Source organism: Schistocerca cancellata, chromosome 3 (genome assembly GCF_023864275.1).
Source record: "Schistocerca cancellata isolate TAMUIC-IGC-003103 chromosome 3, iqSchCanc2.1, whole genome shotgun sequence".
In the NCBI taxonomy this organism is placed as follows: domain Eukaryota; kingdom Metazoa; phylum Arthropoda; class Insecta; order Orthoptera; family Acrididae; genus Schistocerca; species Schistocerca cancellata.
The window spans coordinates 918,671,490-918,698,194 of NC_064628.1; the positions used below are offsets into that span (position 1 = coordinate 918,671,490).

The 26,705-nt window shown below is 39.6% G+C and overlaps 1 protein-coding gene across 1 annotated transcript in view; it reads left to right on the top strand.

Annotated features, from left to right (window-relative positions):
- Positions 1 to 26,705, top strand: part of LOC126176651 (arylsulfatase B-like) — a 135,159-nt gene that overhangs the window by 59,123 nt on the left and 49,331 nt on the right. Inside the window, exon 5 of the mRNA XM_049923809.1 lies at positions 12,398 to 12,555. Within this exon, the coding sequence (XP_049779766.1) occupies positions 12,398 to 12,555 (158 nt within the window). The remainder of the gene's footprint in view (positions 1 to 12,397; positions 12,556 to 26,705) is intronic.

A 26,705-nucleotide genomic window follows, 5' to 3' on the forward strand; every position in this document is an offset into this window, starting at 1 on the left:
ATCGTATGAATCTAATTACGATTCATGTATTTTTAAGTCACTGTGATAGCCAGTTTTACGGACAGTTCAGTGTATCCAAATGTAATGGCAACCCCGAGGAAGTGCCGCGTCAGCTACCATGCACATCGCGTTCATACTACGTATATTGAAGAAATCGCGTTGAAAGTTGGTGGAAGGGATTAAAAAGTGCTAAAATAAAAATTTGTAGAAAAATTATTAAGATGCTATTGTGTAATACTTCGAATGATTCCGTTCGTTCAGGGGATAACGAAATAATCGTAATCGGATTTTCATTACTCAATGTATTACGAGAGTTACCGTTTTTTAAAATTAAAACATCTCTTGTAAGTACAATTATATACACTGCCTCACCAAAAGTGCGAAGCAACCAGCATGGGAGACCTGAAAAAAATGAAACCTCACGGTTTGGGGGTTTACGTGATCTTTCGGTGACTACAGAATCCACTCACATTTACCAATAGACTTGGCAATGGTAGCCCAGTTATCAGTGTGAAGTTGAATCCCCTCCGACGTGCATGTGTCCACTAATTTGATTGGGAAACGTCTGATGAAGTGGTTGCATCCTCCCCCGCAGCTAATCCTTGGTATCCTGGACACAAAGACGGAGTTGACGTCTGAGCCGGTGGTACACACGTTCTGGAAATTCTGTTAGCCACAGGACTACTTCAACATCGGGCCCACAGGTTTTCTTAGAGACATGTGAAATGTGTGGACGTGTATTATCCTGTTGGAAACCAGCATCACGATACTACCACGTGAGAGCAATGATGTCCATAATGTAACGTTGCAGCGTCAGAGTTCCATTAGATACTAACAGCATTAACCTCAACTAATACCTCGTGGATCCTAATACCATGACGTCAGGAGCAACACCAACCTCTCTCCCCAAAATGGTGAAAGACTGAAGGTCGCCGCTGTACTCGCCGACACGATGATCATTCAGGGTGTTGCAGAATTGTGATTCAACTCTGAACACAATGCAACGCCATTGATGAGCAGCCCATGCTTTCCAGTCAGGCCACAGTGCCAAATGCAGCCACTTGAGTTGTGGTGTTAACGGCAAGCCGCCATTAGGAGGTAATTTTTGTGTCGTCTCGTTCTCACTGTAGGCAGGGGAAACCAGGAGAAGATATTGTTAGTGGGCAGTATCTTCTTTCTACAACTGTAGGCATATATTAACAGCTACTTAAGCTAGTTGTCGTGGTACAGGCTGTTCCGTAATAGTCCACATTAGCTTCACATCTGGTGAAGCACACAGTCCCGCTATGTACGCTGCTCTGGTCGCTAGGTACTGAATGAGTTAGACGCTGAGCTAACTGCGTCTGCGACTCCCATTGGGCTGCGACTCACGACTCGACTTGTTGACTCACTGGATGACCGACTGGACCCTCTGGTCCGAGGCTGCGATCTAAATACTGGCGGTCGAGAGTGCGTTGGCGGCACGTTGCCTGCGAGTCTTTGGCCTCTCTCCTGACAGGCGCCTTGCTTGCGCCTACTATCGATCTTCTCACAACCTCTTTGCCGCCTGGTGTGCTGGCGAAAGCTTACGCCGGCACAGTAATATACATTTATATCAACTTATGTATTCCTCAAGCCAAACTATGGTGCATGGTGGACGGTAGGTTGTACAAGTACTGCTAATTTCTTTTTCTGTTCCAATGAAGAATGATACAGAGCGTTTCAGGAAATGCTTTACTTATTCACATTTGGCCATTTGCACATCCGAATATCTGAATTGCATGGACACTGCGCAATTCGAGCAATTGAACAAATGGAAAGCTGTTATGAGGTTGCTTTCAAACTCTCTCACGCGCTGGTAACGCTGTCTCACACGATTCCATGGCATCTCTACATCCTTGACAGAGATTGACAATCATCGGACGCCATTCACGCCTCTTATATACCCCACCACATTTCGAAACAACACTAAACATGAACAAGAGTACTTCACTCTGGCGTCCTTCCAATTTACTGTTGTTGTTGTTCGTAGGGTTGGGTTGTTTGGGGGAAGAGACCAAACAGCGAGGTCATCGGTCTCATTGGATTAGGGAAGGACAGGGAAGGAAGTTGGCCGTGGCCTTTCAGAGGAACCATCCCAGCATTTGCCTGGAGCGATTTAGGTATTTCACAGAAAATCTAAATCTGGATGGCCGGGCGTGGGATTGAACCGTCGTCCTCCCAAATGCGAGTCCAGTGTGATAACCACTGCGCCACCTCACTCGGTTTCAATTTACTCATCATATACGTAATCGTTTACGTATCCTCCGATGGTGTGTACATCTACTAAGTAACACTGACGTCTGACGATCGCATCTGGGAGTTCCACATTTATTTAGTAGTATATACAATCGATAGTTGTCCTGGAAAAGTATTTATGAGACTGTCTTGCAACTGACACATGTACTGAACAGGACAACTATGCATGAGAAACCATAATTTCAATACATATATCTCTTTCTGACAGAAATGGAACCAGTTCTTTTGACTCCACAGTTACTTATTCCTTCAGATTAAGCATTGTTCAGCCCGTCACGATATGTGAACTCACAGAAAATGCATCATTGTGCTTCAGAATATCGCCATCAGTACCCTGAAGACTCAACTCAGTAACCTCTAGACTGATGTTTCGTGCACTGTGTCTGGTACCCACATAGTAACTCCATTCTTTCACCAAACTGATTCTGATAACTCACAGAAGATGACTGTATGGATAATTTCAGCAAGATGAACAACGGCACACACCACCTTTACAACAATGTCACGATTTCCCAAGGAGTTTGGTGTATAATGAACAGTCAGTGGAGGCAGTGCAATTTCCTGCCACATCAGTCGCCTGATCTGTCTCCCCGTGATTTTTATTTGTGGGTCAAATTCGAGGCTTAGGTTGTATCATACGACTCTGAGAAATCTATTGGGCACAACACCGAATTGACATCAAACGTGGCCAATTTACAGCAATCTCCATGTTGTTCATTAACAGGCGATAGTCATGTGTCGTTGTTATTGTAAACCTCATTCAGACTAGTTTTATTTTTCCCACTCTGTATATCTAAATTTGGAATACTTGGGACAATTACAACCCAGTTGCTATATGTATAACTTAAGATAATTACTGTAGGTGTAAGAAGGACCTGTCTTCACTATCCCTGGGCATTTGTCTAGGAGAATGATAATATTTAAGCAAAACCTTTCAACACCTGAAAGAATTTGAAACAAATTGTCTATATAAATCACATACTATCTCCAGAGAAAGAATAATTTGACTGTATACAGGTACCAACTGACAGAAGTGGTGACAATGACATGTAAAAATAATTTAAAATAAACAGTGTTAGTGTCGATTCCAAGGTTTTTGGGGTCTATAGACAGATTAGTAACACTTTTTGTGACGTGGACCCCATAGCAGTGTGATTAGTGGTACGAAAATATCGAATGTCACTCATTGTTCTGGAAAATTCCAATAAAGTCAACCAAATGTTACCTGCAAAGCGAAAAAAAAAAAAAACGCAGTGGGACTATGACATTAGCACACCGGTGGAAAGTAGAATGTTGTATGTAATGAAGGGTCATGTTAAATTTCAGACTGTTTATAAAACATTGTGGTAATTATCCTATCTAATCTAAAGTACTATACAAAGACAAGTTGTAGTTTGAAGTTGTTATCAAAACTCTCGAAACGTTGTCGAATCATTTACCTCAGATTTTTATATTATACTCTAACAAACATTTGGACAGATGTGGACTACAAATTTTTAAATATATATGGTGTATATGCACTATATAAATGGGAAAGGTTTATTGGTTTGGGGAATAAAGGGACTAAATTGCTTCATTAACAGTTTGTAAGTGGAAAAGGTTATTAATAAATATCTCCACAAGTTATTAATGAAATTACTTCAAGATTTTATAAAATATTCTGATAATTATATTATATATATACTTACTTACTTACTTATCGCGAATGGACCCAGAAGGATCACGCAAAGCTTTCTGACGTCGTTTCTTCCATACTTCTTTCATTCGTTCTCCATGTTTTCTTTTTCTTTGTTCTGTCCATTTTGTTCCTGGTCTCTTTAGTGCTTCCTTCTCCGACAATACATCCACTTTTCCACCTTATTTCTAAAAGTTTTTCTATCTTTGACATCTTTAAGTTCAATATTTGCTTTTTGTAAATCTAATTTTACTTGGCTAATCCATGGTGTTGTTGATTTGACTTTTTCTATGTAAGTGAGAATTCTGTTGGTGAGTCGTGTGGGGGGAAGTCTAGTGACATGTCCATAAAATTTTAATATTCGCCTTCTTATGTCTGCTGCCAGGTTTGATATAGTTTCTGTGGTTCTTCTTGATTGTATCCGGTATCCTTCTTCTGTTAATTTTGAACCTAAAATCTTTCTCATAATTTTGCGTTCTTCTTTTAGTATTTTTTCTAAGTCACATTTTGTGTGGAGTGTGAGCGTTTCACTAGCATATAGTGCTGCTGGCTTAATTACTGCGCAGTAGTGTCTGATTTTTGTGTTCGAGGAGATGCATTTTTTATTGTATATTTCATGTGTCATACCATATGCTCTCTTCATTTTCTGTTGTCTGATCTTCTGTGCAACTTTCTCTCCTCCGGTTGGCTCCAAAATTTCACCTAGGTATTTAAAATGTTTTACTCTATTTATTTTTCCATATTTTGTGTTCAAACTGTGTATATGGAATTTCGTACAGAAAAATTCTGTCTTTTGAAACGAAATTTGTAAACCTACTTTATCCGCGCATTCCTTAAGGATCTCTATTTGTTTGGTGGCGATTTCTTCATCATCTGCAAGTATGGCCATGCCGTCCACGAATGCTAAACAAGATACCTCCACGTTGTCTTTGGTTCTACCAAGATGGATTGGTTTCCAGTAGGATTGATTTTTTAATTCTTTTTCCCATTCCTTAATGACTTTATCCAGGACTATATTAAACAGAAGTGGAGATAGCCCATCACCTTGACGTACTCCATTTTTTATGAGAAAAGGTTCAGAGATTTCTGCCCTGAATTTAACTTTAGATACAGTGTCTGTCAGTGATTCTTTGATAAGCCTTAGTGTTTTGGAGTCAAGTGCAAGTTCCTCTAAAATGTTAAACAAAGATTGCCGGTCAATTGAGTCATAGGCTTTCTTAAAATCTTCAAATGTACAAATTATGGGGGCATTTCTAATTGCTTTGTGTTTTAATATTGTCTTTAAATTAAATATTTGTTCTATGCATGAGCGACCGGGGCGGAAGCCTGCTTGATAATCACCAATTTGGCGTTCCAGCTGCTCTTGTGTTCTTTTCAGCAGGCATATTATATATATATATATATATATATATATATAAAGATCTCGAAAGGTTCATGACCAATTTCGTTCAAAGTGTTACATGGGACCCTAATATACATTTGTATGGACACAGGCTACATATTTCTTAACTATATTTGGAACATAGATTACATAAATGTATATATAATATGTAAAGGGGAAACGATGTTAGCAAAATGCTCGAAGATTTTGACCAGTTAACTTCAAATTTTTGCACGACATTCTAATGTACATTCTGACTGACATAGACTAAATTTTTTAAATACATATGGTATATAGATGTGCATGTGATACACGAATGAGAAAAGTTGTTTGTAAATGTTTCGAAAATTTCTTAATCAGTTTTTTCCTATTTTTAACCTATACCCCTTCGTGTATTTCGACTATTTACCGTTTCCTTATTTTCTGTTTATATTTTCCTTTTAATCATATCATACAATTTGTGTACTTTGTTGCTGCTGTATCCACTGTTTAGTCCTGCATCGATGATGATGTTCAGTTCACCCAGGTTCTTCTAAGAGGTATTCTGCACACTCCGTGAATGATACACCTGATAGCATTTTTCTCTTTTTTTAAGACTGTGTGTTGTTCCATTTGTAGTGAATTATCATGTCTGTAGCTGTTTCCTTTCTGGAAATGTTGAGACTGTGTCTGTGGATAGATTTTGTGATTTTGAGGTCAAGGTAGTGTACTGCCTCTTCTCCTTCTGTTCTGACAGTGAAGTGAACAATGCAGTGTATATTATATATCTTTCTGCGTAAACTGATTATATGTTCTTCTGCTTCAACTGTGAAGCGTATCAAAATAATTAAGTTGTTTGCTAGTATGAATGAGGCCGGACTTCCGAATGGCAGGTGTTAATTTTGCAAATAGAATGACTTTAAATGTAAATAGTTCTGCAGTGGACACGTAGTGCATAGTAGGGCGTTCACACTGTTGTAGAAATAGTCAAAAAGCCCAGATCGCTTAAATACTGTTTACTGGATAACTGGTTTTAACAAACTGATGGTGCCATCATCGGATCTGAATGTAGATCAACATTTATAAACCATTTGGACACAACGAAACATTCAGATCCGATGATGGTACTCTTAGTGTGCTGAAACCGGTTGTGCAGTAAACATTATTTAAGCGATCTTGGCTTTTGAAATATTTCAACGAAGACAGTTTTACTTGATGATCACTTTTATGATCCGTATACGTTTGTCTACAGTGATGTTAGGAATTTCTGATTTTCCTGTCAGACATTCTTTTGCAAAGTTACTTATGCCATCAAGGGGATTGAAGTGTGTGTGTTTTTCACAATTATTAATGATATCGGTTTGCCCATTGGCAGGGTGTGTGTACCTTCTATTATTTGGATTGATTCTAAGGACTATTATACATTTCTTTTGTTCAATGGTTTAGAATTTTTAGTGGAGCTCTTTCATGCAAACTTTGCAATGATATAGGTAGGGCAATTAGTAACTTATCTTGTCGGAGTATTTTCTTTATGTATTCTGGGCTGCTGTCTGAGCACTGGTGCTGCTGGGTATGTTTGTAGTAATTTTTTCTTTTATTTTTGTGGTTTTCGCATTTTTAATGAGTTTTTCAGTTTTATTTAAAATTGTTGTTTGGATAAGATTTTAGTTTTTCGATATTATTTTTCTGTTACAGGTATTTCCTTTATTCATGTATTCCTGTTCATCCACTAGCACTACAGTGTCTTTTTAGGCTTTTGCAGCTATTGCCCCATTTCCTGAGGTTTTTTTCTTTGTTGACTTAATTTTTAGTATTCCATTGGTGTCTTTTCTATGTTTCTATGTGAATCCTTATTTCTGATGAAGTTATTTACTTTCTTTGGCATTAATTCTCTGACTAGTTCAGCATTTATGTCATTGTTACATATTTTTGTCTCTTGATGGAATATATTCTGTTTCTATTGTATATCCCTAATGATCCATTTGTTAGTCCACTCTGGTTAATGTTGTATTTAAAGTGTTTTCTTATGAAACTTGTTCCTAATCCAGTTAGTTATATGTCTGTGAGATTTATGATTATGTGGTTAAATCTGTATATTGGCCAGTGTACGTGCGTGCTTATGTGTGTGTGTGTGTGTGTGTGTGTGTGTGTGTGTGCGCGTGCGAGTGTTCTCCTGTAGTTGTTTTCTCATGACTGCAGTTATTTTCGTCTTTTGTGTATTTTGCTGTTCTGTTGAAATTATTGTAGCCATCTCTTCTGCTTTATATGTCTTGCGCCATGAGACCACAATGTTGTTCCAGTAAATTGTTATCTGATTGTACAAACTCTACAGTTTCTAGTTTACTTCAAGAATTTTTGTATACTGATACTTAATTTCGTTATGTAACCTTGACTTCTATGCTGTTAACTTAACTTTTTGTGCCACTTGACAGTCATTACTTTTCTTTACATTAATGTATTTTGGAATAAAATGTATAGTTTTTGTTAAATTTCAAATTATTTCTCGTCCTTGGTGATGGATAAGGACTTTCTTAAATGTGTTGTAGGCCTACAGTGGACGTGGAAGACTGGCAGTAACAATACTGTTAATATTTGCAGATATTTTTCACAGATGCTAACTTCAGTTGTATTTTATTTTATAGAAATCAGATCTTTAGAAACTTAATTTATTTGTGTGTACCACACATGTAAGGCCTGTCGATGCTATGTGTGTTCCCTGGTCTCTTACATGTATATACACTCCTGGAAATGGAAAAAAGAACACATTGACACCTGTGTGCCAGACCCACCATACTTGCTCCGGACACTGCGAGAGGGCTGTACAAGCAATGATCACACGCACGGCACAGCGGACACACCAGGAACCGCGGTGTTGACCGTCGAATGGCGCTAGCTGCGCAGCATTTGTGCACCGCCGCCGTCAGTGTCAGCCAGTTTGCCGTGGCATACGGAGCTCCATCGCAGTCTTTAACACTGGTAGCATGTCGCGACAGCGTGGACGTGAACCGTATGTGCAGTTGACGGACTTTGAGCGAGGGCGTATAGTGGGCATGCGGGAGGCCGGGTGGACGTACCGCCGAATTGCTCAACACGTGGGGCGTGAGGTCTCCACAGTACATCGATGTTGTCGCCAGTGGTCGGCGGAAGGTGCACGTGCCCGTCGACCTGGGACCGGACCGCAGCGACGCACGGATGCACGCCAAGACCGTAGGATCCTACGCAGTGCCGTAGAGGACCGCACCGCCACTTCCCCGCAAATTAGGGACACTGTTGCTCCTGGGGTATCAGCGAGGACCATTCGCAACCGTCTCCATGAAGCTGGGCTACGGTCCCGCACAACGTTAGGCCGTCTTCCGCTCACGCCCCAACATCGTGCAGCCCGCCTCCAGCGGTGTCGCGACAGGCGTGAATGGAGGGACGAATGGAGACGTGTCGTCTTCAGCGATGAGAGTCGCTTCTGCCTTGGTGCCAATGATGGTCGTATGCGTGTTTGGCGCCGTGCAGGTGAGCGCCACAATCAGGACTGCATACGACCGAGGCACACAGGGCCAACACCAGGCATCATGGTGTGGGGAGCGATCTCCTACACTGGCCGTACACCACTGGTGATCGTCGAGGGGACACTGAATAGTGCACGGTACATCCAAACCGTCATCGAACCCATCGTTCTACCATTCCTAGACCGGCAAGGGAACTTGCTGTTCCAACAGGACAATGCACGTCCGCATGTATCCCGTGCCACCCAACGTGCTCTAGAAGGTGTAAGTCAACTACCCTGGCCAGCAAGATCTCCGGATCTGTCCCCCATTGAGCATGTTTGGGACTGGATGAAGCGTCGTCTCACGCAGTCTGCACGTCCAGCACGAACGCTGGTCCAACTGAGGCGCCAGGTGGAAATGGCATGGCAAGCCGTTCCACAGGACTACATCCAGCATCACTACGATCGTCCCCATGGGAGAATAGCAGCCTGCATTGCTGCGAACGGTGGATATACACTGTACTAGTGCCGACATTGTGCATGCTCTGTTTCCTGTGTCTATGTGCCTGTGGTTCTGTCAGTGTGATCATGTGATGTGTCTGACCCCAGGAATGTGTCAATAAAGTTTCCCCTTCCTGGGACAATTAATTCACGGTGGTCTTATTTCAATTTCCAGGAGTGTATATATGAGATTTGTAGCAAGTCCAGCCATTTATTTTTTTCAGCTACATAGATGAGTTTGTTCTGATATTCATTGCATATCCTATTCATTCACCCATTACCTGTTCTGTATTTGCTAAATTCGCATAGTAGAGGTTTCTTTCAATAAGCAATTCTTTGCACCTAGTTTATACTGTAGCACACTGCACACTGATCACATGCCTTAGAGCTGACTCTAGGGTTATTGGAGTAGTAGAGTGGTAGTGTGGAGTCGTGTATTGGATTGCTGATCGGGGGAGAGTGGGTGGTTGGGTCCTCAGTGTGTGCGTGTGTGTGTGTGTGTATGTGTGTGTGTGTGTAATTTTTTTATTTATGTTACATGTATTAACATGTAACCGTTGCAACTCTAAATGTATGAGGATGACAGTGAGAAATTTCAATAACAAGTATAAAGAGCAAATAGGGACATTGAATAATGGCTGAATGCACTCGAGTTTCAGAAAATATAGTAAAAGAAAACCACCATCATGATGGGATATAGACATGGCATTCTTGTGCCATAATATCTTCATCTACATCTGTATCTACATGGACACTCTGGAAAGCACACTTAAGTTCGCGGCAGTGCGTTCGTCGAACCACCTTCACAATAATTCTATATCATTCCACTACTGGACAGCGCGCGAAAAAAAAAAAGAACACTTATAGCTTCCCGCGCGAGCTCAGATTTCCCTTATTTTATTATGATTGTTCCTCACTATGTTGATCGGCATCAACGAAATATGTTTTCATTCGGAGAGAAAGGTGCTGACTGGAATGTCATGAGAAGATTCCGCTGCAACGAGAAATGGCTTTGCTTTAATGGTGTCATACCAAATCCTCTTGCATATCCGTGACACTCTCTCCCGTATTTCGCGATAATACAAAACATGCTGCTCTTGCTTGAACCTTATTGATGTAGTACGTTACTGCTGCCTGGTAAGGATTCCCGACAGCGCCGCAGTACTCCAAAAAAGGACAGATAAGCATAGTGTAGGCAGTCTCTGTATTAGGTTCCTTACATTTTATAATTGTTTTGCCAATAAAATTCAATCGTTTGTTTGCCTCCCCCCCTCCCATCGCCCCCAACAATTTATATGTATTCTTTCCAGTTTAAATTGTTCGTAATTGTAATTACTACGTATTCAGTTGATTTTACGGCGTTTAGATTGGACTGATTTGTCGTGTAACCGAAGAGTAACGGATTCTTTTCAGCACTTATGTGAATGATCTCACTCTTTTCAGTATTTAGGGTCAATTGCAATTTTTCGCACCATTGAGATATCTTCTCTAAACAGTTTTGCAAAACAAATGGAATTCTCACTCTACAGAATGACTGTTTCAACAGAAGACCATAAATAAAAATGAAAATATTTTTAATGACAGAAAGGGGAATAGCAGAAGACCAATATTCAACCTAATTCATAGAGTACAATAAAAATAAAACATTAAAGAGTATTACATGCACAGTACCACCCACATACCCACCCACACATCCATCTACCCACCCACCCACACACACACACACACACACACACACACACACACAAACAAAGACGTAGACACATGATATGCCCCACCACCCACTCTGCCTCCTTATTCTTATTGTCATTTTAAGGGATCTGATAAAATCCTCCTAGATTTTCAGTGAATTGTTTCATTTCTTATGGAATCTTCTTCCTTGATTCCGCCTCCAGTACACAGTTCCCCTCTACAGTTATAAAATCTGTAGGCAGCTGCTCCGTTTAAATGTTTGCTCTTTGGTATACAAACAGTTGCTACTGGTAATGAAGTGTTGCTCTGAGTGAGAAACAATGGTTGGGTGCATGACAGTCACATTTTAGCACGTTTACAAACCCATCAAGGCCAGTTAGTGTTGATTCTGTTGAATCTATGTTACATATTTTCTCAGAATCTATGTTTCGAAAGTACGTGGTGATTCAAATGCATGGCCCGTTCTTTAATTTTGTTCCATCTGTGCAAATGCCGCGTGGAGCGGCCGCGCAGTTAAAGGCGCCATGTCACTGACTGGGCGGCCCCTTCCGCACGAAATTCGTTTGCTCCGTCGGGCATGGGTGTGAGTGTGTTGTTCTTAGCATAAGTTAGTTTCAGTTAGTTTAAGTAGTGTGTAAGTCTACGGACCGATGACCTCGGGAATACACACACGCGTTTTCTGTCCAAATGACTAGTTCTTTGAATAAAATGTAATGATATTAGTGTAAAGTATGTGATAATTTTACTAAAGAAACTGTACCCGTATGGCTGGAGCCTCAGTGGTCTACATTATTTTCGTAACCGAAATTGTGTCTGCCCTGTCCTCAAACAAGAAACAAAATTCTGTTTTATGTAGAGGTTTGATGGCGAGTTAAGTGTGTCGCAGGCAAGATCCACTTCCATGTTCCATACAACTAGCCACATAATACACTTACATACTATGCAAGTTACTTAATTAATTTTGTGACAGTTGCAAATGGAAGCGTCCAAAATTTGTTGTACTCAAAAGGAGTGCAAATTCAAGACGTAATGACGGAAGCGGACTAGTAACTGAATGTTATCAAGACAAAAGAGAGTGAAAAACGTTTGCTTAATGCTTCTGCTGGGTTTGAGTTGAATTTACTATGACATGAGTTTTGGAGTAGTATAAATATAAGGGCTTTGTTAGCAAGTTATTTCTTGTTTTTTTTTTTTTTTTTTTTTTTTTTTTTTTTTTTTTTTTTAACGTTTGATGTGACTTGCTGCTTTAGCATAGCTATGACTATAAGATATGCCATGATACACTCTTGTATACATTACACACTAGATATTGGTTGGTATTAGGAAGAGTATGTAGCTACTCAGGTTTATGGAAAACGGTGGCATGTCACTTCCAATAGAAGCATTTCTTACTGAAAGTTTACTGCATCGCCAGGTGTGCTGTGGAAAATGGACGAGTCGGTGGGGCGCGTTGTGGCCGCCCTTGAAGAGCGTGGGATGCTCAACAACTCCATCATAGTGTTCGCTTCGGACAACGGAGCTCCGACAACAGGTCACGAGCCCAACTGGAGTTCCAACTACCCTCTGAGAGGGGTGAGTACCCCTCTAACATCACACTCGCCGCGACGGTAGACTCGTAGCACTATTATTGTTTTAGAAGAAAGTTCTCACGAAACCCTCCAAAAAGCGGTTGACCTGGTACATAGCTTGTTATATGTTTCATAGATTACTTGAACGACTCTTTTGTCTAAATGATGTGGAACGAGCCGGTTTAACCGATGTGTATATATGATTAGTGTTACCGTTATGAACACAGCATATATTAGTCCTGATCTTAAAAATAAGTTTTGTCTTTCAAGTTACCAGTTAAGTCTGTGGATCCAGCAGTTCATAACGGTTGCATACGTTTATTTGAAAAGCAATAATAATAATATTAAGAAGAATGTAAAAACTCCTAATCCAGTATTGCTGTGGATGAATCTATCTTGCACTCATATTTTTTTATAAGTGAAATCATAGTTTAGACTGGATATAATACTTTAGACTTTGCCCAGTGTTAGACTGTTTGACTTGTATACATAAACAAGTGAGATCCACTGAGGTATCTGCCCGCTTCAGTGTTTCCACCATCACAATAGGCATGACCTATACAAAAAATTTTGAATATACGACTATTTGGGACTGTCATAGCGTCGCTCTCTACACCCTCCGATACCGTGAACATACTGTTAGCACAACTGCCCGCTCACATCTCAAACTGCTCCTCCTTTTATTTTGGTGGCTCGCGACGTGATTCCCAGGTGTCAGACAAGGCATACTCCACAATTTCGAAGTGTCGGATGAATCAAATCTAATTTAATGTACTGTTAATTTTATGCTCATGGGTAATTATATGGATAATTCAGTGCATTCATATTACATTTGGAGTCCTTAAGAAATCGTCGACTTTGTTCGCTTTCAGATCGTCTTTATATTATATTGTCTGTACCGACATAGAACAGGGATCACGAACACAACGAAACCAAATTCACTAGTAAAATGAATAAAAATGAAACACAATGTGGTTATGCCGTGTATCCAACGGAGGATTACAAAAACAAATTTGAAATTGGTCTAGGTAATGTATTACGGTTCGCAGCTCGTGGTTCTTGCGGTAACGTTCTCGCTTCATGCGTAAGGGGTCCCAGGTTCGATTCCCGGCGGGGTCAGGGATTTTCCCTGCCTCTAGATGACTGGGTGTTGTTGTGTCATCTTCGTTCATCCCCATTACGGTCGGAGGAAGACAATGGCAAACCACCTCCGCGCCTAGTCGCCGGTGAGGCTCTCCTGCATCGTCCGCTACGCTCCTTGGAGTATGGGACATCATCATCAATGTATTACGAGTATTAGTGGCGTGATTTTATGAATGCTCTAATTAATGACTAGTAATAAGACATCTTTAAAGTATAACTACTTTTCAAAATTGAGGTATTTTGACCTCGTGCTTGGACTGAAATGCCTCATTTCTTTCAAAAGACTTTTCTAAAAAATTGTTGAAATTTAAGGTCAGATATGGTGTTATGTCAAACATTGGAGGTATAGTTCATGGCAGCCATCTTCCAAGAAACCCATTACGTGACTGCGAATACGTGGTGGTTCCGCTAGTAAAGCAGAACCTAATGTCTGAAAGAGAAGCCAAAGACGAAAAGTTGGACCCACGAAGAAAGCGAAAAAGTAAACACACGTAAAATGGTCGCTGTAGAAAGGGACAGTTAATTTGAAGCAAGGTTTTTCGTTGCCAGAAGTGTTTGTTAACTTACATTAGAAACTACATTTAGTATCTAAAATTTTATGATATTAATTAAAAATGAGCTTCCACGTGAAGCAGTCTATTAGCTCTTGGCCGGTAGCACGCAAAAAAAGCGCAGATAATTCAATAGAAATACATCGGTGGCGTATGTTGTGTTGGTAGCCGTTGTTTACTGACAATTAACTGTCAGAAATATCTGGACATTTTATCAGATAACATGCACGCACAAGTAAATACTGTTCTGAATGAAATTCGTGAGCGTCGCAGATGTTTCCTACTCGCCGCAATGTTCCTGGTGCCTGCGTACTTAATAATCCATTACGTTTACAAAACTGGACACATCTGTCACTTGCCAATTGTTAAAAAGTTTATCTGAAACTGGAATGTGAAAGAATGCTTAAACATTCTTTTCCTGCACAGAGCTTTTAACTGTCTTTCAGTATGATTGTCCTAAAGCATTTTCTACAGAAAAGGCCATACACCATATTTTAAATAGTGTCCTGTAAGGGTTAAACGGGAAACACTGTCCCCAATGCTATATTTTGTGACTTTGCCAAAGGATTTGATTTAGGGGACCACAACACTGCCGTCAACAAACTAAAATATTACAGCTCTCATGGCATCCATCTTGTTCAGTTGGAGTCTTCGTTTCATAACGGAAGGATACAGTCTGCCACAGGAATAAAATTAACCTTAGAATAGGTATATGTAAATTGTGCTGACCTTATTTGTGTGCAGGTCTACAGAGTCTACATATTTGCTAAAAGGAAACATTGTCCACTGTAGGCTGTGAAATTAATCGTTGATTTACCGCACTAATGGCCAGTTATTACTGTGAAGTCATTTTGAAGCAGATACGAAGTGCTACTATACATCATACAGTATCAGAATCATCCTAATCAGTTTATCAGCCACTATCAACTGCGCATTAACATTGCCATGTCTAGTATCACTTATGAACAGAGAGTCTGTAAAAAACACAGTGAAAAAGAATTATAGGATCACTTTTTGAAACTTCGTCATTTTCCTGGCGACCCAAAATTTAGTTTCTCTAATAGGTGCCTGCTACCTTCCTTTGCAGTGGTTTAAAAGCGTGGCGCCCTCTGACGTTACCCTGGAACTTCGTGACGTTTCAAACGGCGAGGTGTTGACACATGTGAAAGGAAGGCCAAAGCTCAGAAGTTCATGTGAGGTGTAAAGCTTGCTCCGCACTTCTTCTTGTTAGCCTGTTTGAGTTTCAGCAAAATACTTCAATACTGCTCAGCATTAATTGTTGCACCAAATCGAAAAGTAGATGTCCTTCGTCGTAAAAGAGACACAGCATATATCTTTCGCTCTCCAAGCAAGAGCGGGTTTTTTTTTTGTACAAGCGAAGCTTGCATGCCGCCACCCTATACTTATTCTATTGGAGGCAGGGTCGATCTGGTGACACTATGTTTCATCACGTACCTCAATCTGAGCAATGAGAACCGTTCATTTCTCCACCTGTCTCTACAGATGGATCAGACAGATTAGCAGCCTGCCGTCTTTTGATTCTCTGGGAGATGCTTGGGCAGAAAGTTTGCACAAACCTTGCCATAAGGAAGCTTCTCATGGATTACATGATGAACGGCCCCTCTGCTTATCGAAATTTCGGCAGCAGTGCCCCACGAGGTGGTAATACGATCGACCGGAATTGAGGCACAGTTGACGATATTGTGTGCTTGCCCACGTTGTAGCATTGCATACATGTTCCCACATCCCACCTCATAAAGCTGACTCCATCTGATTGTTTTGCACCATATGACACACTGCTCTCTGTACTGCTCTTTCATCCTGTGGTGAATTTGTGAGGCATGATTCCCTTCTGCGTGAAGAAATTGGGTAACCGCCCTTTGTGCTGAGTGGGTGGAATCTCTCATGCAACAGAATATCGAAACATTTCTTAAAAATGTGTTTGTTGCTGCGAAGCCCTTTACTCCACTCGTTCAACTGGAAATAATATCATACCATCACTTAGCGAACACATTCACCCCATGATATTAAACACAATGTGTGTTTTTACTGTAGCAACATTTGATGGACTGGAAATGGTGCATATTGTTCCCCCACAGCTCACAAGAGAAACACGCAGTGTACTGAATAGACCAACGCTGAGCCTAATAACGAAATTACCCCTTTTAGTGAAGCTATTGAGGATAACGCTATCAAAAGTATACACATGAACTGGTACTCGAACAAGAATGGGATGTTTCTGATGTGCAAGCAAGGTGTGGATAATACTTTAAACAAAATATTGACGATACAAATACTGTTATTCTGTGGGTCTTAAAGAAAGAACACCATAAACTGCCTCTGTTCCACACAAATATACTGTTAATCCATGTGAGATAAGTAGATTTCATTTTGGATATCCTCTATACTTTATATTGTGTTAGAGTTAAACAGACGCAAATGACACGGTATTAGGAAAAAATCTTTCTAAATATATACATCCACAGGCTATAGCCGTTTTTTTATAGAGTGATGTACTGCACATCAGGATTCTATATTGAAATAGATGTTCCTATATAGGTCAACTTTTAACATAGCGGCTAAGATTACGCGACGATCTTAATACGTACGTAGTTGGCCCTCAGCACCAAAGTGGATGACGGTGGGAGCGTTTCTACACCAGCAACTACAGAATAGTTTAGTATATGTGCCACAAGGAGTAACGAAGCCCGAGAAAGCACAGCCCTTGAAAGTATAAATACATAGTCTGTTTTACACTAATATATTCGTGTGTTAGTACTACCACTATAGAGCTGTGACATTTGGTGCGCCATCTGGAATTGTATGATGTCTGCAGTTCGACCTCGCATCAGGGCAGCCTGCCATGAGAAACGAGACGCTGAGCCAGTGCGAGGCCTACAGAGCTCTGGGACATAGTGAACCGACCACACCACCTTTACAGCGATTCACTGCCACTGTTGGAATGGAGACATCAGCTGTACCTCTGCTGCTTCTGCCTTTAGATACGCGCGTGGAGGACGTCGTTGACAGAAGCAGTGGCGACACACACACACACACACACACACACACATACACACACAAGGGAGGCAACTGGCTGCCGCAAATACAGTGCCGCTGCAGGTAATGAATCACGGTGGTCATAATAATGAAATTTGGGAAGCACTAAGAAAGTCTACAGACTCCAGTACCATTTCACTGCTCTCGAACCTATCATTATGGTTTTACATTCAGACACATAAACGTACACCAAGGGAATCTGCAAGTTCCCTATACACTGGCTTTATTGTTTCTGTAACAGCCGCAATCAAGAAATTTATACGACGATATTCATTGTCTGTAGTACTCCTCAACCACATAAAAGAACTAACAAGCCTCTCCACTTTGACGTAGTCCATGCCTCATGTTGTGGTCTGTATATGTTCGCCAGACTGCTTTATCGTGTTCTACAAATACCGCACATCGCTTATTATCGATAGATAACACTGCTAACTGCTTATTTCAATTTACAGAGGGTGACCGCGGCTTCCTACACATTATCCATCTAAATGTATCTTTTCATGGCCAACGGCCTTGTCGTAGTGGTAACACCGGTTCCCGTCATGTCACTTAAGTTTAGCTTTGCCGCGCTTGGCTAGCTGTTGGATGACCATCCGGTCTTCCGCGCTCTGTTCGAAAACAGGATGAACTCAGCACTTGTGAGGCCGGTTCCGGAGCTATTTTATTCGGAAGTAGCAGCTCCGGTCACGAAACCTGGCAATGGCCTGGACAATGGCGTGCTCCTTCACACCCGCATCCAGTCATGCCTATGAGCTAAAGATGACACGGTGGTTGCTCGGTACCGATGGACGTCCAAGGCCTGTTCGGAGGGAGTTTAGTTTAGTTTAGTATGTCTCTTCTTCGTGGAAGTGCTTACATAAACTTTGCAGCCCTTCGCTACTCAAAGTGTTCTACAGTCTCCAGCCCCTGTAGGCCAGTGTTACCATATGGTATGCCATTAAACACAACTCCAAGGCGTGGTGTCACCAACAGACACCACACTTGCTAGGTGGTAGCCTTTAAATCGGCCGCGGTCCGTTAGTATACGTCGGACCCGCATGTCGCCACTATGACTGATTGCAGACCGAGCGCCGCCACACGGCAAGTCTAGAGAGGCTTCCTAGCACTCGCCCCAGTTGTACAGCCGACTTTGCTAGCGATGGTTCACTGACAAAATACGCTTTCATTTTGCCGAGACGATAGTTAGCATAGCCTTCAGCTACGTCATTTGCTACGACCTAGTAAGGCGCCATTCTCAGTTGCTATTGATATTGTGAATCATGTACTGTCAATACCGACGTTCACCATTAATGGATTAAAGTTAAGTATTCCACCAGCTACGTCAGTTTTTTCTAAAATTCCAATTTTCTTGTCCTGTTCCAGAACTCACGCCAGCCTGCGTGAGCTAAAACGCGTGCCCTTCGGCCTCCTCTAGTAACACGGTGTTGGCTCTCCTGCCAACCACAACACAAGGTCTCTTGAAACTTCCATGTATGAGAATGTTTGGAAGCACTTCCACGTGTTTACGTTGTTGCAAAACCTAATCCACCACTGTGTTATTTGTAACTGCTACAGTTTTCATCTGCCTGCTATAAAATTCAGACATGGTAATAAATTTCTTTTCTGCAACTTAACCATTTGTTTGCCTAGATAGGCAAAACACTTAATGGGCCTGGTACAGAAAGGTCCTGGATTCAGTATTATTCCATTTTTACTGCGTTTCTTTTTAACAGCTAGAAAACTCTTATAGTCTGATTTTCATATCCGTCAGCCTTGCATCACAGTCAAATCCTGTAACGCGGGTAACAATGCGGCGCTTGTGAAAAGTAGGCACGTTTATGACTTGTATAGGACATGCACAATTCCTATAATAATAATGATATACGTAGCTTTTTCTGTGACACAACTATGTGTTCTGCTGGGGTATAACATAATACGTGGCGATCGTGACAGGACTATTTGTTCTAGTGGCGCACAGTGTTATAAATTGCACCTTGTGACAGGACTTTTTTTGCAAAATTATGTACTCCAGAAGTAACTTAGTATTGTTGCACATATACGTAGGTTTCGTTGAAAAAGTACGAAGTTCTCAGGGTCACGAATTTGTTATAGAAGTTAGGAGAAAGATAGAGTAGCAAAAATAGTAATATCTGTGCATTAAACAATTACTGAAAATAGACAAAGGAAAGTACAGGGAAGTAAAACAGAAAAAAAGTGAGAATACTTGTGTAACCAGAGATAATGAACAAGACACATGGGAATCAGTTTTCCTATTACAAAATCACTTACAGAACGTGGATATTGCGGATGAAACTTTTATGCTGTTACACCCATCTCAAATTAAGTAGGGAAAAGTAAATTGAGAGCAGAAAGACAAAGGAGAAATAACATTGAGCTAAATAGGCAACAATTGATAGATTTATAAGCATTGCTACACAGTGTGAATACACACATAATAGTACAAAACAAAAACGCCACATGTTTGAGTGATCAAATGCAAGTACAAAACAAAAATACTAACATTATGAGTGAACAAATGCAAACACAGCCTAAAAACACTAAACGAATAAATGAAAACTTGCGAAACAAAGTGAAACTAGTCAGGAACAGGCTACGGTTACTAAAAGAGTGAGTGAAAAAATGAAGAAAATAACCAGTTGCTAGAAAAAGTAAACAACAAAATAGGTTCCCTAACTAAGGAAGTCAATAAGATAAAAGATACAAGACATTCAAATGGAACTCAGGCAGAAATTATTGACAGTAATGGTAGCTTTGAAACTGAAATAGAGAAAATAGGAGAACAGTTCGAAACTTTGGTGGACTCGAGGGTTGAGGAAGAGGTTTCCTAGGTAAATAAAGTAATGATTTAATTAAAGGGACACATGTCTCAAATGACAATTACTGTTCACGAGGCTGAGAAAGTTCTATAGAAAAAAGTAGAAGATTGTGAAGACAAATGTTGTAGTAATTGTTACAGTGCATAGGAGAAACTTAGCGACATAGAAAGAAAGATCAAGTGTAACAGTACTTATACTGTATACAGGACAGCATACAACAAGGTACTTGTGGACAAAGAAAAATTCGACCCTTATCGAAAACGCAGTGGACTATCCCTTGCGGGCTTTATAAATAACTTGAAACTTTATATCCTGGCATAGCTAGAGATGCTAAACGATGGAAGTTTAGCCTAAGCACTGAAGCGAGACTTTCGGTGAATTTACATAAAAGTTCTTGGACGAATATTGGACTGAACAAATGCAAAACAGTCATTCGCTTGAATTTACAATGGTTAGTATGTCCGAAAGCAGAGGCTTAATCACTAGAGAAGAATTTTGTTAGTCATGGTTCAGTAAGTTTACTCACTTTAGTAACCATAGAAATAATTCCGATATTATATGGGAACTCAGGAAGAAATTATCAGAAGAGGTATGTGGATAGTAAGCACTGAACTTTTACTTTGTTTTCATAAAAAGAAATTGGCCAAGACCGCTGGGGAGAAAATTACAATTTCCATCAGAATTACAACAGTAGGAACAGACGAAATAACAATGTCGAGCAGAATGATAACCAATATCTGGTTAATACAGTTCCGAGAGGAGGAGGTAGAGGATGATTTTCCTCTAAAAATCGCGGAAGAGGTAACTGGCCGCGAAATAATTCCGATATAGAGGGAAACTAATAACCATGAATTTTATGAGTCTGACTGACTAGGGAACAAGATACAGTAGGACCAAACACGGGAAGAATTCTGAAGCATTGATACAGCGTTATACTGTATGGATGCGACACTGGGTAATAGGCCTGCCGCGACACATGGTAAAGAGGGTGAATCACAGTCGGTTAGGAACAGGCGCGTTTAGTGAACTCAGGAGCAGCTGTGGCGAGCATCCGTAGGAAAAGAGTAACTTCTGTTGCAGTGCAGACTCAGATTGACGTCACTGAACTGGCACCGCAATCGGCAGATGCTGTAACTGAACGAGTAGACGGCGATTCACTCGCTATAACAAGTTCAGAGGCAATGGCCAGGAGAAAGATTTATTTAATGGAGCCGCGCAGAGATCGCAAGTTGCAAATGTAAATGAACCCGAAAGCACTGCGCAAAGGACGCTTTTAGCTGTCGTTAGCGTAAATTAATTGGTCATGAGTAGACGCGGAATGACAGATAGAAAATTTACATGCTGCTGAAGAGTCATTCCGTGGCAAAGAAACTGCAAAAATTGTTTCTGTCATTCACAAGCCTGACTTAAAGGGAAATGAATATGTGCGACTGTTAGAAATCAACAAAGATTACAGCGTATATTGAAAGCAAGCTGATGATGTCAAAAAAGATGAGGAAGACAATGCAGATGAAGACGCACTACGACTTGAGGAAAATAATCGGACTGCTAATGAAGATAAGCCAGAGCAACTCGTTACTATGGATCGAATTCAGAAGTGCATGAACTATGAGACTAGGAGTGAACTAGAACTCTCAAACAAAATAAAAATGGCTTTCGTTTGGAACGATACAGTGATGCTCAAGAAGCTGACTTAAATGAAAACGAAATTATCATTCGACCAGATGATTCAGAATCAGAAGAAAAAATGCTTACTAAAATCCTCTGTGTTATAGAAACAAAAATGACAGGAAACGAGAATAATTAGAGCGAAAAGTTGCCGAAACTAGATATCGGACACGAAGAAGAAGTTGTTCAAGAAGAATGAAAAACACTAGATCACGAGACATGTGAAGAAGGAATAATTTCAATTTAGGTCCCACAAGACATAACGGAGCCAAAGAAAAAGGAACCACCAGACGAAATGATTAATAACAAATAACGACTGAAGATCGTGAAAGAACTTGCGATCAGAAAGAAGAAAGAACCGCCTGACACTGATTGTAAAGAAATGAACTCCCTTTCATGAGAAGGTGCAGTGGCATATCAGAAGTTACTGTGGGAAGAACAAGAGGATGTGGAGGTGAAGGTAACTAAATAAACCATAAATCCGACGGCGGTTTATGGCTGGAAAATTTATGCGTTACTGGACATTGACTCTCATATTAGTGCTTTATCTCAATCTTTTTACAACTACATAACAGACAAACCTGGTACAGTTGTAATATCTGTACAAGCAATCAAAACTGTAGGGGCGAGTATAAGTAAAAGTAAACCAATAAAGACGCATGTTTTAATAGAATTTTTAATAAAAGTTCGTGGTCTTATTTGTGATTTCCTTGTGATCTCATAAAGTAGCAACGAAATAATTATGGGCATAGATTGGCTGTGGAAGCAACAAGTAATAATCAACAGTGCAAATTAAATAGCATTACGAATGAGGAAGAAACCGTAAACATACACTCTGAAGGAACAGACGAAGCACTGAACCGGAATTTGAGTCTATTTTGATGGCAACAGATGGAGATAATGGAGGATTATCAGAATTATTTGAAGTTTATCACATACATCAAAAGTTAAGATCTAATTTTAGAAGAATTTCGGAAAATGATCATTGAGATACCATATTTTCGCCCAATGTAGGAAAATGAGTTGCTACAAATACTAGAACGAAATTATAGCATGTTTCAGAAACTTCTGGCAAAATGAAAAATTTCGAATAGCATATGGAACTACTGCCACATAAACTGTTTTTCGTTTACCCACATCCGGTACCTGCAGCGGAAAAATAAGGCCTTTCAAGCCGAAATTGACAAAATGCTTGAACAGGCAGTCGTACAGCATAGTAACAGCGGGTATAAAAATCGACTTATTATTGTAGGTAAGAACGACGGTGGAGTAAGAGTGGTAATTGATGCCAGAACTTTCAATATGATAGTTATGAGAGAAATAGATCGTCCTGTATCATAAGACGAAATGATGCAAGCATTTAATCAAACGAAATATTTATGAAGCTGGACACGACGGCCGGTTCTTGACAAATCGCCTTCGATGGTGATCGAGGCAGTATACAACTTTCTTTTTCGCTAGAAAATGTTATCACGACAAAGTAGTTCCTTTTGGCTTACACACATCAATTTTTGTATTCATACATGGGTTACGTTGGGTGTTAAGAAGAGAATCAAGTACTAGCTTTCACATTTAATGTAGATGATTTATTAATAGCTGCACAACAATGGAAATACCACTGTTAACTACTGGAGCAGTTATTCATTGAATTGCGGAAAGGAGGAAGGACTCTGAAACTTAAGAAATGTGACTGGTGTTAAAAGAAATTGAAATTTTAGGACATATTATCACAATAGAGGAAGCAGAGAAAGGCCCTGAGAAACTAAAAGCTAGTGAAAGCTGTCCCCCTCCAAAGAATTGGGAAGAGTTTAAGGTTATTTCGAGTTTACACGAATTCCTTAAAAAATTCATAAAGGGGCGAGCTTTTAATAGTCAAGCTTTAAACACCTTCTCACAAAAGAACACTGCAGTGTTTGGACCCCTGAATGCCAAAGGTATTTTGAAGGATTAAAAGGGAATTGTGCACAAACAGCATTTTACGCCATCTTGATTTATCATTACCGTTTCATATGAGTGCAGATAGTAGTAACTATGGTGCAGCAGTAGAAATCTTTCAGGGAATAGAACACGCAAGGGACATTGTTCACAAAACAATTGCTTTTGCAAGCAGAACATTAACAAAATATAAACGATCCTACATTATTAAGGAAAAAGAAGCGTTAGCCATAATTTGGGGATTGAAATAATGTCATAATTATTTATGGGGACACAAAATTGTAACACATACAGACAAAAAGCCGTTACATTTTTGAAGGATTGTAGACTATCGAATCAGAGGTTATCTTGTTGGGCTCTACATCTACTGCAATATCACTATGAGATACTTGATGTTAAAGGACACCAAAATCATGTTGCAGAAGCACTTTCGTGGCTACCTGAAGACAAAGATAAGATAATCTGGAAAACAATGATGAAGGAACACTTAAATTCATATATCTGAAAAAGTAGCTAGTAGTAAAAAACCAACTACTACATTAAAACATATCAAAGATTTCAAAATGAGGACGAAGTGTGGAAATGAGTGAAGGTCAAATTTTATAGTGATAACTATCCACAGATAACAAATTAGTAAATATTTTTAAGGATTTACTATGTATTAGGAAAGGAAATAGTAGTGAAGAATGGCAGATTTGTTGGCCATCACAATTCTTTCCATTGGAAATTGTAGAATGAAAAAGTGCCATGATAAGTTAGCACTTGAGAGGAATGCACTGAAGAATGTTACAGAACGATTAAAATCTTGTGTTTGTCAAAGTGCTAAAGGGACTATCATTACCAAAAGGGGATATACAGAAGCTCAAACCAGAAGATAACTTCGAGGTACTGTATGGGCCCCTACTATAACTACTGGAAATTTCACATACATACCAGTAATTTGAGATGTTTTTCGAAATTTATTAAACTTCATCCTTTCAGAAAAGTTACAGACAAAGCAATATTCAATAAAATACTAGGGTACTTTAATGAAATAGGAATACCAAAAAGAGTGCTATCTGACAATGGCTCACAGTTTATTATTAAATTATGGTTAGAAGTTATGGACAAAGTAACACACATTTCAGCTTACCACCCATCTAGTAATCTTGTGTAGCGCTATATGCGAGAGTCAGGAAGATTATGTAGGACTTATTGTCGCAAAAATCATAGAACTTGGGGCAAATTTATTCCAAAATGTGAAGTAATCATGAATTAATTACAACATGAATCCACTGGCGTCACCACTGAAAAATTTATGCTACGTTACAAAAGTCAGGATTTAATAGGGAAATATCAGAATACCCACCCAACAAGTAGACAGATTAAGTAAGAAAAAATGAATTGCTAAGGGAGCTAAGTAAAAGAAAAGCAGATGTAGGAGCCGAAAGGCATGATGAAAAATTAAAATTCACAAAATTTAATATTGAGGATATATATGGGCTATATGAAAGCTCACTAAAATATAGTGAGGTAAACCATGAGATATCCAATTTTAAATGTGTTTATTGTGGTCCTTTTAAAATTCAAGGAATAGCACACCCAAATGCATATTTCCTGGGGTTTCCTAAGTCCAGAAAACAACTGGAACTCAGAAACATAGTTGATCTAAGGAAATACATAGAAAATAGTAAAAATTTCAACTATTGAACATGGCATATCTGTATATTGCATTTGATATCGTTATGCCTATACAAATACCTGTCAAGTTTCAGGTTCGAATGTTCCTCTGTATATATATATATATATATATATATATATATATATATATATATATATATATATATATGATGGAATAAATGAAACAACTGTGTCACTTAGAGGGCTAATGGGCATAGTGAACATATAATTTTAACACCAAATGACTGCCCAATTATGTCAAACTACAGGTTGCCAATAAACATATACAGAGTGTAATGAAGTAAAGTCTCCAATGGACTCCTTATAATGTTATTAAGAGGCAGCCATATGGTTCAGAGGAAACAAAAAGCCTGCCATTGGACCCATAATGGAGGCAGCAAGTTTTTTCAACCACATGTAATATTTTGTGTGATTTATGTAAAAATCGATTACTAGATGAAGTTTGATTTTATGATAAACTTTGTAATGGATTATCAGTGTATAATGTCTGCATAATTTGTGTGTCAGAAAATGTTTTCATGATGACAAAGCCTGAAAGTAGATGAAGTGATAAGCAAATCTTTTTTTCTATATTTCTATTACCCTTAGTTGTAAGGGAACATAACTGGGACAGGTGCATATGATATGGTATGTATTATTCAATAAGTCATTTGATGTATAAAAAATTTGCTTTTATTGTTTGTCATAATGCAACTATGCAAAGACTTTATGGAAAGTGTGATATATGTGATGTTAGAGTGCTTTGCTAATGTATATTTTTAACTTATGTAAAAAAATATGTGAAATGCCTAATATACCAACTAATATTTTGTCATGGATTAATGTAACTGAATATTTTTATGTATGCAATTTAATATATTTGTGCAAGGGGTCATTTGTTTAAAATAGTACACACTAAGGAACAACATGTATGATAGGTATTATGTAACAGATAGAGTGCTTTTTTACTGTACAGACATGACTGCAGGAGGCACAAAAGGTGGCTTGGGTTTTTCGATCGCTACCTATAGAGCGAGTGGGAACGAGAAAACACACTCTGTAGGTAGCAGTGCAAGTGGCAACACTAGGATGGAGCAGGCGATGCCTTGCCTGGAAATCGTTTCATGATAGCCTCAGATGACGACTGCTGAATTATTATGGCTGGGCAATGTCATGTCGTCAAGAAGAATTAATTAGCCCATACTTCAAGAAACTTGTATGTCATACCATGGGTAGTGAAGCCGCCGTTATTATCCATCACACCCAGCGACTATAGCCAACAGGTTTTGTACTGTATAACTAGAATTATAGAAGCGTGGACCATT